The sequence below is a fragment of the Manis pentadactyla genome, chromosome 11, assembly GCF_030020395.1.
Source record: "Manis pentadactyla isolate mManPen7 chromosome 11, mManPen7.hap1, whole genome shotgun sequence".
Lineage (NCBI taxonomy): Eukaryota > Metazoa > Chordata > Mammalia > Pholidota > Manidae > Manis > Manis pentadactyla.
The window spans coordinates 28,072,906-28,086,476 of NC_080029.1; the positions used below are offsets into that span (position 1 = coordinate 28,072,906).

At 38.1% G+C, this 13,571-nt stretch overlaps 1 protein-coding gene across 3 annotated transcripts in view; it reads right to left on the minus strand.

Moving 5' to 3' along the window:
• Positions 1–230: 230 nt before the first annotated feature.
• The window catches only part of ZNF410 (zinc finger protein 410), a 34,082-nt gene continuing 20,741 nt past the window's right edge, over positions 231–13,571 (minus strand). For 2 of the 3 annotated variants that reach the window (XM_036913238.2, XM_036913234.2), the window contains 5 exons: positions 10,674–10,763; positions 7,891–8,019; positions 7,017–7,157; positions 5,290–5,417; positions 231–824 (listed from right to left, as the gene is read on the minus strand). In XM_036913238.2, coding sequence (XP_036769133.1) covers positions 786–824; positions 5,290–5,417; positions 7,017–7,157; positions 7,891–8,019; positions 10,674–10,763 — 527 coding nt within the window. In that variant the 3' untranslated portion in view covers positions 231–785. The remainder of the gene's footprint in view (positions 825–5,289; positions 5,418–7,016; positions 7,158–7,890; positions 8,020–10,673; positions 10,764–13,571) is intronic. The other variant, XM_036913237.2, reaches the window with a different exon arrangement.

The following is a 13,571-nucleotide window of genomic DNA, read 5'->3' on the forward strand; positions in this document are numbered from 1 at the left end:
AGACTGAACTATTAATCTCCTCTCTAAGAAAATTAATTTTGTCCAAAGCAAGAAGCCAAAGGACTGGGCTGTTTTGTTTATTTAAAGGGAAAGCAATTGAAGCTCTGAATCATGTGATTTTTAACTTAAAAAAAATCTTTTAACATGCTACTGTATGTTCCATAAACCAAGAAAGCAAAGTGACCAAGTAGAGGTGTATAAAACAAGACAGTACCTCAGCCTAGGCCAAGTAGGTATTCAAGTAATTTATTCTTTTGCAGCCCAGTGGTGGAGAGTCCCTTACTCAGGTTGCTAAAGGGAGAATATCACAACAGAACTGACATCACTCCCTTCAAAGCAACAAGGCATCTTGACAGCTCAACTTCTTGGTGAAGTCTTATAGTTAGTGGTAGGACTTAGTTCATCCATGAAAAAGCTGAGTCTGAGATGAAAACTCAATGGAAAATCTCCTCTCAACAATCATACTGAGAAACTTCAGCCAACACATAATCAAATTCACTTTGGGGAGAAGTTCATCCCAAAATTTTGCAGTGGAAAGAGAGGTAGGTACAGTCACCTGGCACACATTCACTGCTTTCTTCCTTGTCCGGATCAGATGGTAGTTTGGAAAGAGGCTCTCCTACATTCATCTTCTATGCCAAAAAGATGAGCAGAGGCAGAAATGGGGTCCTGTCCTTCACAGATTCATTATGGTTCTGGCAGATCGTGAGCCATAATCATCCTGTTCCTGTTACATGCAGTCTGGGATCAGATAGAGCTGCTCTTCCAGAAGTCAGCACCCACGCTCATGTTCGCCTTTCAGTTAAATCTCCTTGGTTTAGTAACTGTAAAAGATTAAAACCATACCTAGAATAGGCTGCCACTGAATATAATGAAAAATAATGCACACAAAGTAAAAGATTTATGGACTGGGAGTAGGGAAGGCATTGCAGGGGTGATTCAAGGATATCCAGTTCCAAACAAGTGATATGCATAGACTGATAAGATCTCATTCACATACTGGCCTTAGAAAAGCACTTTGGCCACTTGATGATGGTGGCACTTTCACTGTAGCAATTACATATCCTGAGTCTATAAGCCAAACTATTGATTATGTAGTCACATACTCACTAGTCAGTGATGGAAGAATCTGTAACTTACAAAGAAATCAGAAATGGCAGACTGTCAGGCAGTGTTAGCTCAAGAACAGGCTGAAGGTTCAAGCAGGAGAGTAGAAGAACGGGAGACTATTCCCAATGAGTTCTGTATGAGAGCTAGAGCACACTCATAAGAAATCTAGGAATTCCCTCGGCTTGAAAGAATACCTTTCCTGTGATGAAGGGAGAAAAAGCCTGAGAGACTCCAGTAGGGTGGCAGCTAACATGGGCATTCTACTCTACACTCAAGGCCTCTGCTGAAAGATGATTTTGTGTAACTGATGAAACTGGGTTCCATTTTATTATGAAAAGAAAACTATGGGAATGATACAGTGAAATTCAGAATAAAAACTGGGTCATTAAAATCTAATCAGATAAATGCTTGAGCTGGAGATATATTTAGTGATCTCAATTTAAAGATATATAGTAGAATTTTATATGGAATTTTTAAAAATTTAAACAAAATTTAAAGAAAATCTTAAAATTTAAACCACCGATTTCTTTTGATGCTGTGTGGAAGGGATGTAAGAATGGTGTTTTTAATCTAGGTCAATATCCAAATATTTACACTCAAATTTAGCAATGACACTTTTTGAATAATCTTAAAAGAATCTGTCTTATGTTTTCCTCTTTGTTTTAGTTGGGTAACGTTCTAAGATAAAGTCAAAGCTAGCTGGAAATCTCTAATACTGGTTCTTAAGTTTGAGAATGTGACTGCCCAATCTGAACCACCTGAATGAGGTATCATTTTGATATGTTTTCCATAATTACTGATACTTGTTATTCTGATATTCGTGGGAAGTTATTTTTATTTTTAGAGCATATTTATGGGAGTCCAATTTGAAATACATCAGTATATTCTTGTAGGTCTGATCAATAATGTGTGGTGATGTCCAAAAAGAGGCATGTGTTGTTTTAAGAGTTGTAAATAGCCTTCTCCTCTTCTGGCATCTGAGAATCCCTAAGGATTCAACACTCCTCACTCACTGGAGGAACAGTCAGTTAGTATCTGGACCTTGGATGATGCAGAGGACTGAGTCTGGAGCCTTGAGGGGCTTGTAGCATGAAAAAAATGAAGGTATTAAAGGATGGGATAAGCCTTTGAGAAGGAAGACGGGATGACAGTAGCGGAAATGCCTATGGTAAGAGGAAAATAATAGTAGTAAAAGGGAAGGAAACACAGAAGAAATGAGGTTCAGATGTAGAGTATGTTTGTAAATACACAAGGACCCATGAGGAAGAAGTGACAGTGCAAGATTTTCAACTACATCTAAGAGCAGCACTTACCCCACTGAGTGTTGTTAGTATTTTTCTATTAGGTGTCTGGGGCTTCAATTACGAAACTGGGTACTTAGGGCCCTCCTGGTGAAAACAGTTTTCTTTTGTTAAGTGGCCTACATCATTGTGTCTGTCTGAGGCTGTGAATGGGTATCACCTAGACAAGGACACTCTGAAGCCAATTCCAAGACCCTTGTGCATAGGTTCAAGAAAATAAATGCATTACTGGACTTTTTGTATACACAAATCCGACTATGTAATACCCCACTTAGAACCATGCAGTGGCTCTCCACTGCCCCCACAATAAAATCATGTCCTTAACGGGCCCTTCAACAGAAGGACCAGTGTATCGTTCCTGCTCTCATTTTTCTATTCCAGCCCATCTCTCCATTCCACGTCCCATCATACTTAATCCTCTGTGGTTCCAGACATGCCCTGCTACCCTTCATCTTCTGCCTCTGTACCTGTTACCTTTATACCTGTTATTTTCTTCCAATCCCTCCCACTCATCCATCAAGATGACTGCTACTTATCCCTCAGATCTCAACTTAAACTCTAAAACTTACTCCCTGATCTCCCCCAACACTAGCCCTTGCACCATCATATACAAACTGCCAGTTTACCGATCTGTCAGTTGCCCTTCCTACTCTAACCTCTCTAGACAGCACAGCTCCAGGGGCACCACTTAGGTAAGTAGTTACAGAGTTATAAAAGGGGAGAGGTCCTAACTTTTCCCTTAAGCTCTTTGAGGCAGTGAATATATTTTGTTTACTATCATAACTGGTACCCAACAGAGGACCTCCCACACATTAGATATATAATATCTGTTGACTGAACTAAGGTTTTATACATTTAACATTTATTTGGGATAACCTGGAGTGCTTCAATAAGAAAAGGTTCTTCACTGTATAGGAGAGAAAAGCTCCAGGGTTGAGTGTTGTGGATTGGTTTGTCAGGATAATAATTTATACTAGGTAAAAGAGATGTTTTTCCTAAACTGACCATTTTAGAGTAACCCAATAGATGAGAGAAAGTATTTCTTTTATAGAATAATCAGTTAATAGAAGCAGAGGGGAAAAGAGCATTGGGATATCACCATTTTGCAAACCCTAATTAAAAAAACAGATCTAGGCCATGATCAGTAATGTTTGCCAAAATTTTTACATAACCCACTGGTCAATCTTAATTAAGATCAGTAAGAGGAGAACAACTGAATATCGTGTACTCGTAATGAGATAGAAAAGTAAAAGTACAACTTATGAAATACTGCCAAACGAAAAAAAAAAAGTGAATCTAATCAAGCCTCCAAATGTAACTAGTCTGTGGGTAGAGAAACATAAATAACAAAGGAATCAATCAGCCAAAACCAGAATATCTGAAATTCTAATAGGGCACATAACCCAATTCCTTAAGTAGATAGCTACTGAAAAAGAGGGAGAGGACTATTAGAGATAAAGATAATTAAGAGAATTATTAACCAAATGTAACATATGGGCCTTGTTTGAAACCTAATTCAAACCACCCAACCATAAAAAGACATTTTGTAGAAAAATTTAAGAGAACACAGAGTTATATTAAAGGATATCAATAAATTATTAATTTTGTTGGGTGTGAAGATACTATATATAGTATGAAAGAAATCCTTATTTGTTAGAAATACATACTGAAATACTACAGATAAAATGCTATGCCTATGATTTTCTTTTAAATACTTTACACAAACAAAACAGCAACAACAAAAAGTAGGAGAGAAGAGAGAAAATAAGAACACTAGAAAGTTAATTGTTGAACTTAGGTGATAGGTATGTGGGTGTGGTATGCTATTTTCTCTCTCATTATACCCTTGGAAAATTTCCATAATAAAAATTTTAAAATAGTTAAATGAAGAGTGGTTAAAAAACAGAGGAAAGCTCCATAGGTGAGACATGTTCTAAAGCAATAACCAGAAGGTGACTTAGGAAAAAAACAGTGATACCAATAGCAAAACACTTTCAATATAATATAAGACTCAGACAGTGGGTCACAATGATGAATACAAGGAATGTTCCTGGCAAAATATTAACATACATGTCAAAGAGCCCTGTGATCCTGGGTATCCCCAGGAATATTACAGAATAATTAAGAATGTTCAATATAGGATGCAGTCATTTGAACACTGTAACAGCTGGTTGTGGTATAAAGGTTAACAATGAAAGGAAAGGAGGAATGATAAGAGCACTCTGAAAGGTACTATAATACTGAGATCCAGAATACGTGAGTTTTCAACAAAGCTTGTATGTATGAAATGAGCTTGTGATGAAATCATCTACTACCATGACACAAGGCCAATAAAATATCCTAAGATTCTAGAAATCTGACTAGTTTTCATTCTGTTTTCTGAATCTGAACCAAGACCATACACTTGGGAGTGCTTAGAATCAACCTAATAACCCAATTTGATTTAGATGATAGTTCTCATTCATCAAGCAAGTGAGCACATTCCTATACACCCAGTTGGATCACCCTGGGAATATGATCCTGGCAAAATCAACAATGAGTCTTTTTAATGATTTTGTCACTACCTTTTTTTCTTAAGACCACTTTGTTTCCAGGATGTTATTATCTTTATAAAATAAAAGCATCCTCATCTCATAGTGAGGCAGAGAACAGTAGGGCAGATATAATATATTAAGTGTATAAAGGAATTTAAGGCTGAGAGTCCCAGCTGGACTGACCAATTCAGGAGATCTTAACATTCAGACTCCTTTCAAAGTTGGACTCATGCTTAAGGAAGATGTTCTAGTTAAAGTTTCCAGAAAATGGAAATTGGAGAAATTTTCAGATTCTCCAAACTTAGTCTTCACAGAAACAAAGTAAGGACAAGAGACAGTTTTACCTCCTGTGGATTTACAGCAGTTAAGACAGAAACCTCATATGACTGCCTCCCTGACTGCATAGTCACCAAGTGATGTGTCACATCAGGCACTGAAGACAGAGGATGTGGGGATCCTTCAGCAAGTACCTCTGCGAAACAGCAAAAAAAATTTTTAATGAAAAGTGAAGCCACAGGTATGCCTACCTGCATTATCAAGCTTCTCATTAAGAACTCTAAAATCTGATCCCTAAAAAACTGAATCACATGTTCCCACATTTCTTCCAAATTAAATTCCTGTTTGATAATCATTATCAGTGAATTTAGGAGGTGTTATAAAAGGGGGATGGGAAGAAAAGGCAAGAAATCCTGATATAAGTGTTGACCATTTTTCAATATAACAACTTAGAGTAATACAGCTTTAGCACTGTTATCTGGATTAAAATTGTGCAGTAAACAGGGCAGGCACTGCTTAGGCAGGCCAATCAGGGGACCTTACAGCAGTCATCAATTATACAAATATCATAATATGCATAGATCAAGAACTTAAAACTGGCTTCAAAGTTCCTACTCAGTGTCCCTTCCTCCCTTGAGATTTCCTAACTTAAGACTGGCAAAGCAGCTCCATGTAATTTCTGTGCCTCATGTTTCAATTATCCACCCGTATCATTCGTGAAATAGAGGCTTTTTGTAGAAGCATACTCTGGGCCCTGGAGGCTCCTCAGAGACATCACCCAAACATGGTCACTTATACCCAGAACTGACTGAGTGAGAAATAAATAACTAAAACAAAATATTGTAGACTTATTAAATGTTCATCAGTGAGATCACCATGAAAATTTTCTGGAAATAGTTTATACATAAGCCACTTAGCCCTCAAATAAAAAAGAAGTTTCTTCTACAAGTAGTGACTCTGTGGCATCACTACAGTGTAGTATAATGTACTACACTGAAGGACAGTGACTGCAATGGGGTATAGGGGGGACTTGATAATATGGGTGAATGTAGTAACAACAACGTTTTTCATGTGAAACCTTCAGAAGAGTATCTATCAATACCTTAATAAAAAAAAGTTTCTTCTAGGGGCTTTCTAGCTTATATTGTTCTTCCAGAGTGTGCCATATAATGTTTTCTTACATACTATCTTGTAGTCCCTCAGTGTTGTTTCCCATACATAAGTTTTGATTTCTCAACTAGATTTTAAGGTCCCTGTCTTCTACTTTTATCTTTCCCATGGTGCCAGGCACACAGTAGGCACTAAATAAATGCATGCTGACCTCACCTGTTAAGTTTTCAGAGAAGAGGGCCTGGCCTGTGTAACTTGGGTGAAATTTCTATACCAGAGAGGAGCAACTGTTCCTAGAGAGCCCTTTCTTTTCTCCAGAAGATATGGCTTTTGAAGGAATGGAGAAATTGCTTTATATCTCCTCTGTAAAACCTGGTTATGTTCTGTTTAAATGTTTTAAAAGTTAAGTTCTTCCATAACTGCAATAGGAAAGATAGAAATAGTCGTGCTAGGATGCTAAGATTATGGATAATTTTTGTTACATCATCTTTTCAAAGAAAAAAAATTTCTTTTTATAGATTCACTTATCCACCCCAGAGACATAGAGCACAGATGCTACTTAATCATACCATAGTTACTCATAAGAAATACAATTAATTAAAATTTCCATTTTGGAGACAATCCCATTCCTTAGTCCCTAGCTGCAGTCCATTTTCCCCAAATGAAGAAGAGTTGAAAGTCTTACCATCATCAACTCCTAGGATAGAATTGGTATTTGGTAGGTTCAAGGACTCTCCACCAAGGTTGGGCTGGGAATTCATAGACACCAGGTTTTTACTGGTTACTGAAGCCTCTTCAAGCAAACTACTGCCCATCAGTGGCTCAGCTGCACAGAGAACAGGATGTGAGAGACATACAGCAGTCAAGGCTGTGCCTGATCCCCATTTTCCTTCACAGGATGCTGGCCTTTTCTTTCAGAACTAGAAGTTAACCTATTTCACCTACTTTTGGGAAGCAAGAATAAACCTAGAAGGGAAGGGTTGAGCCTCATGGATAAATATCCTTGCTTGTAATCAGCATCTGGGTAATTAACATATGAGATAGGATGGATGCATCCTTGGGAAGGAGCACTTGGAAAGAACTAAGCAAAGACATGGAAAAGGAATAATAATAAAAACAAATTATCAAATTTAAGTTAGGGTAAAAAGGGAGTCATGACTGGTAAGTAAAAAATGCTTAAATTCTTGTCATACAGAAATCTTTACCACAGTAATACTCAAATAACCAGTTCATAGATAGGTACTAGTTACCATCAAACTCACTAGGGGAACTTTTAAAACCACAAACTCTGGCATCTTACTCTCTAAGAATCTCATAAATCAAGCTGTTTTATTTTGTTGGGGGAGGGGGTGGACAAGCAATATGAACATATATATATTTTTTAAAAGCTTGCAGATGATTTTACTGTACAGGTATGTTGGGAAACCACTGGTCCATCAAATGAGACCAGGTCTCTCTATCCAAAACATAATCAGAAAATTCCTATATAGCCAGATAGGCCAGTTATTTATCTTTTTGAACCCAGAAGACAAGCCCTCCTCTCTCGCCTCTGTGCTCACCAGTTTGCTCCTGCTCTTGGATGGGGGCAGCCACTCCCATCTGCACGTGATGCTTTCTCATGTGCACATTCCTGCTCCCACTCTGAGAGAAGGTCTTCCCACAGACTTGACACTGATGAGGCTTCTCTCCTGAAACAGGGACCGGGTTAAGACAGGGGAGCCAAACAGACGGTACATTTCTGACAGCAAGAGAAGAGACCTAACACCTAGGTGGAGAAGCCCAGAGAACGTTTAACTAGATGAGGCTCCTTCTCCCATTCCCCTCTTTTCCTCAGCCTCTCAACCTTCAGTACATGGGGAAAGGCAGGCAGAGTACACCAGGAAGGCTTGGCACACTCACTGCTCACAGTCCTTTCCAGACCCCCTGTACTGCTGCCTTTACAAAACAGCCTCTTTGGTATAAGACCATGGCAGCCACAGAATATTTACTTCCCTTTTCAGATACAGTCTTCCATAGACTTTTAGGACATGTACCATACAAGGATTCCAACCCTTGGTTCGAAATACCCCTTTATCCTATCCCTTGCCGCCACTCTCACAATCTTCAACATTCACAACAGTACTTCTTCTACACAGTGAGCTGAACTATCCTCTGTCCTCAAGTCCAAAACTCTCTGTCACTACCTACCTACCAGACAACCACATTGAGAGCAGGGGTCAAAAACTTATGCCTACAGGGAACTTGAAGGTAGCCAAAGAAAGTGAAATGACCAGAAAATTTCATGAAAAATCAAATCCAGAGAGACAAAAGGCTGACCAGTGGTTGCCTGGATCTGGGGATGGGAGCAGGAACCGACAGGAAGGGGTACAAAGGAACTTCTTTGGTGTGACAGAAATGTTCTAAAACTGGATTGTGGTGATGACTATACAATTCTATGTATTTTCTAAAAATCACTGATTTGTATAATTACAATGGGTGAATTTTAAAGTATGTGCATTATACATCAAAGAAGCTGTTAAGAAAAACAACTGCAGTGTTAATTGCTTATTATGTTCAGTGAACTAAGTCAGAGAAAGGCAAATACCATATGATTTCACTTTTACGTGGAATCTGAAAAACAAACAAAACAGAAATTGAATCATAAATTCAGAGACTGGTGGTTCCTGCAGGGAAGGGGGTTGGGAGGCTGGGTGAAAGGGATAAATACATTTCCTTAAAAATAATTTTAAAAAGGAAAAAAAAATTAAGTGCAGTGGATTGAAATACAGTGGATATATAGGAACCCATGATTCTAACTAATACTAACAAGAGAGAAAAGGCAGTGAAAAATGTAGCTTATTTGATATTATTAGAGGTAACCAGAGCATCAATTTCTTATTATGAAAACTCACAATTAAAAGAATTACATATTTATCCTGCCTTCCTGTGCAAATTACCAAATTGCCTGGTTGATTAGAGAAGAGACCCATTATAGAGAAAAATTCTGGCTAAAAAATGTGAATGGCTCAGAATTAGAAAAACTACCATTTTATAATCCTAAGAAAATAACAAATTCAGGCATCATCTGGAGATGAAACCATGAGACAAAAAGGTTGCTAGGGAACTTTATATTGTGGGAATCAGGATGTTACCACCTGAATCCATGGATCAATTTTAACACCAAGCACTCTGCATCTCCTTTTATGATACAAAATGGAATACATACTGCCATCTATAACATATCCTTGCCAAAAATCTTTGAGGCTCTGAAGGTTTTAGGGCTCCCATTTATAGGAAATACAAGGGAACAAATTAAATGACATAAAAGGAAGAAGCAAACAAACAAATCCAGGGTGTGGGATATTCTACAGGACCCAACAGACTGTTGTACAGTAAGTTTGAGGCATGAAAACAAGGGTGTGTAGATAGACCCAGATTCAAGACTTACTGACCAAGTCAAATAATTGGACCTTGTTGGATCCTGACTTAAACAACCCTACTTTATATGACATTTTTTGAGACAAATGGAAAAAAACCAACATGAATTGGGCATGAGATAAAAACGGAAATTACTGTTAGTTTTGATAGGTATGATAATGGCATGTTGTTACATAAGCAAATGTTTTTGTTTTCTCTACTTTTATGTACGTTTGACATAAGTATACATAATAAAGTAAAATAACATAAAATAAAAATACTCTACAAACCAAGTAAAACATACCCACAAGACCACATCTAACCCATAAACTTAACAGTTTGCCACCTCTCCTTAGAACTTGTCATCATATAAAAAATTGCTCCACCCCTAAGATCTCAACTCTAAAACTCAATCCCTGATTGAGTATACCTCTTCACCTCTCTCACATCCACTGAATTGCTTTGCTGTTCTCATCATAGATCACTTTCAGATCGATCCTTCTCTCCACTCTCCCTGTTCTGGCTTCCCTTTGCACACGATGGCTAGCCACTGAACTGCTTGATTCCATTCTAGAATCTCTCCCCACCTTGAGTTCATTCCTGCTTGGTAAGTCTCTCTCTGCTCTGAATAACCTCCATGGTGCATATCTGATCTAACGTATAAAGCACCCAGCAACATGCCAAATTTGCTAATCTTCCCAGAAAACGGTTTGAATTAGAAAGTAGTTCAATGGCTCAGCTGAAAAAAATTTTTCCTCCTTGATTATACAACCCCTTGAATGCAATGATCAAGGGCTCTGATTTCTGATTCTGTCATGATGAGGATAAAACATTATAGTGAACAATGTTTATTTTTTATTTCTTTACACCACTCCCACCCACCACCACCCTTACCCTTTTGGCTCTCCACCCTTCCTGAATCTATGAATGGCACAGGTTCTAGTACCTGAGTGAACAACCAAATGTTTTCGAAGGCTAGAATACTCAGCAAAGGAACGACCACATCCTTGAGCTTCACAAAGGAAAGGCTTCTCTCCTAGAGAGAAAAAGAGATAAAGATTCTATCTTCTGATGAATTGGGTTACTACTCTTGTCCAAACATCAACCTTATCCTGTTTCCAATGATTTACTCTGATTTCTTGATTTTATGCTCTATCATTTCAACAGGGCTATCTAACAAATGTTACTTCTCCATGATCTCCTAGTATACAGCCACCAGACAGCCCTGCCCTTTTCTTAAGAGTGGCTACCTCTGAGCATCATACTTTCTTCTCCCTCCTGGCTCAAGCACTGACCCCCAGCTACAATGACCTACCTTCTTTGGCGACCCCACCCCTTCTGAGGATATCAAGACTAACAGTGTACACATGCAGTCAGGGTTTTTGCCTTATATCATTTCTCTTTAAGATTCAGTTTCTACATCCATTTAAAATCAGACTTTTAAAGGTTATAAGATAGGCGCTATATAGTCCCATTTTATAAGCAAACAAAAAGATATTTAGAAAGGTACACAGAAAAATCTGTAATAATATGTTAAAAGTAGTTATATCCTGAGAGTGGTATTATGGATGATTTATTTTCTTTGTGCTTTTCTGTAATTTTCATTTTCTAAAATATTAGTTTGTTATTTTAAAAATCAAAAATGCATGACAAAAACTGAGTAAGGTCTGTAGACTAACTGACAGTACTGGTAAACTTTCTAGTTTTGATACTGTATTATGGCAACATAAGACGTCACTTTTTGGGGAAGTTGGGTGATGCACACACACAACTCTTTGTACTATTTTTGCAACTTTTCATTAGTCCATAATTATTTCAAAAAGTGAAAAAAATCAAGAGACGCAGTTCCTGTCTTCCAAGGGTCACAGACTAGTGTGAGTGAGATAAATGTACCTGTAAATGTATAAAAATAACTTTAATATAAATCCCTATACAGAAAAGTGCTACAAGCATTTAGAAAGGGGAGGAACTCTGACTGTGATCATTTTTTAAAAAGCTGAATTTAGGCTGATCTTAAAAGATGACAAGGATGGAAGGGAATTTCAGGCATAAGGAATAGTGTGAGCACGGCCTTGAAACTGAGAGTGCCCTGGGCAAGTTCAGAAAGTGGCAAGTATGAAATAATAAGGAATATATATATTGGTTTCTGCCCCTGATTCCTGACACAGAGCTCCTAAAACCCTTGTAAACAGGTGCGCTGGGAGAATTTTGTTCTAACATTTAGTCTTTGATCCCAGTTTCTGATGCAGTGCTCTTAAAACCCTTGTAATTTCTTCAGTGGTAAGAACACTAGGATCATTTTTTGTTCTAATATTGGCCTTTAACCCTAGTTTGTGACACAGTTCCTAAATCCCTTGGAGTTTCCTGAGTGCTAGCAGTATCTTTTGTTCTAATGAGGTGACTGTTGGTGGGATCGGGAATGGGAGTTGGTCACCAGAAAGATCACACCATGACTGAGATGGGATTCTCAGCCCATCCCCTATTTTTGAGAGGAGAGAGGGGCTGGAAATGGAGTTAATGACCAATCATGCCTATGTGATGAAACCTCCATAAAAAAAATCCCAGAAGTACAGGGTTCAGAGAGCTTCTGGGTTGGTGAACACATCTACATGCCAGCACACCCCAACTGCATGGAGACAGAAGCTCCTGTGCTTGGGACCCTTCCAGACATCACCCTATGTATCTCTTCATCTGGCTGTTCATCTGTGTCCTTTATCATATCTTTTATTATACAATAAACTGGTAAACATAGGTGTTTCCCTGAGATCTGTGAGCTGTTCTAACAAAATAGCAAATCCAAAGGGGAGGATCAGGGGAAGACAGAGCTGTGAGTAACCTGGGGACCTACTATTTGCTACTGGCATCTGAAATGGGAGACAGTCTTGTGAGACTGAGCCCTTTATCCATGGCAACTGATACTATCTCCACATAGATCATGTCAGAATTGAGGCGAATTATAGTACAACAGCGGGTGTGCCAGAGCATTGCTTGTTGTGGAAAAACCCCAATACATCTTATGTCAGAAGTGTTGTGAGTGTGGTAGTTGTGTGAGAGTAAAGGAGAAACACAGGAAGAGTGAGTTCCTCCTACTTGACAAGGTTAACTGGCATGATGACAACATGGGAGCTCGGCCTTGAAGAAGGAAGCAGTACTACTCTAGATTATATTGTTCTTTCAGACTGTACCACACAGTTAATGTTTAGGACATTCCAACTGTCTATAACTTTTTTGAAAGCATATTTGTATACTCACACTTACCCCGAAACGCCAGGCACTCAAAATGAATGCCAAATGAATGAATAATATACACATATATGTATGATAGAATAAATGCCAGAAAAACAGAAAATTGTAGTAATAAATAAGGCTAAATAAGGTTTAATGAAATGAACTAAGGAACCTTGGTAAAAGAAGATTCAGAATAAGATTCATCAGTATCTAGTGGCATGAATCTGTGCATCAAACTAGTTTAGGCACAATGGTCTTCCCATTTGGAAACTGAGAAGATGGTAATTTTGCTGATATAAAGGACACAAGGGAAGAAGAGGAAGTCAAGAGGCAATGCTGTATAATGATTAAGCGCATGAGTCAGTTAACCCTGAGCTGAAATTCTGGCACTACCACTTACTAGTATGGGGAAGATATATAACCTAAAAATCAGTTTTTAATCTATAAAATTAACATACACAATCTCCAAGGATTATTCTGAGTGTTAAATTAGATGATACAAGTTAAATATATTCAGCATAGTGCCAGGTACATAGTAATCCCCCAATTGTAAGCCACTAAAAGTGGCAGCTTTAGTTACTATCATTACTACTAATAAGATCTGAGGTTAGTTCTG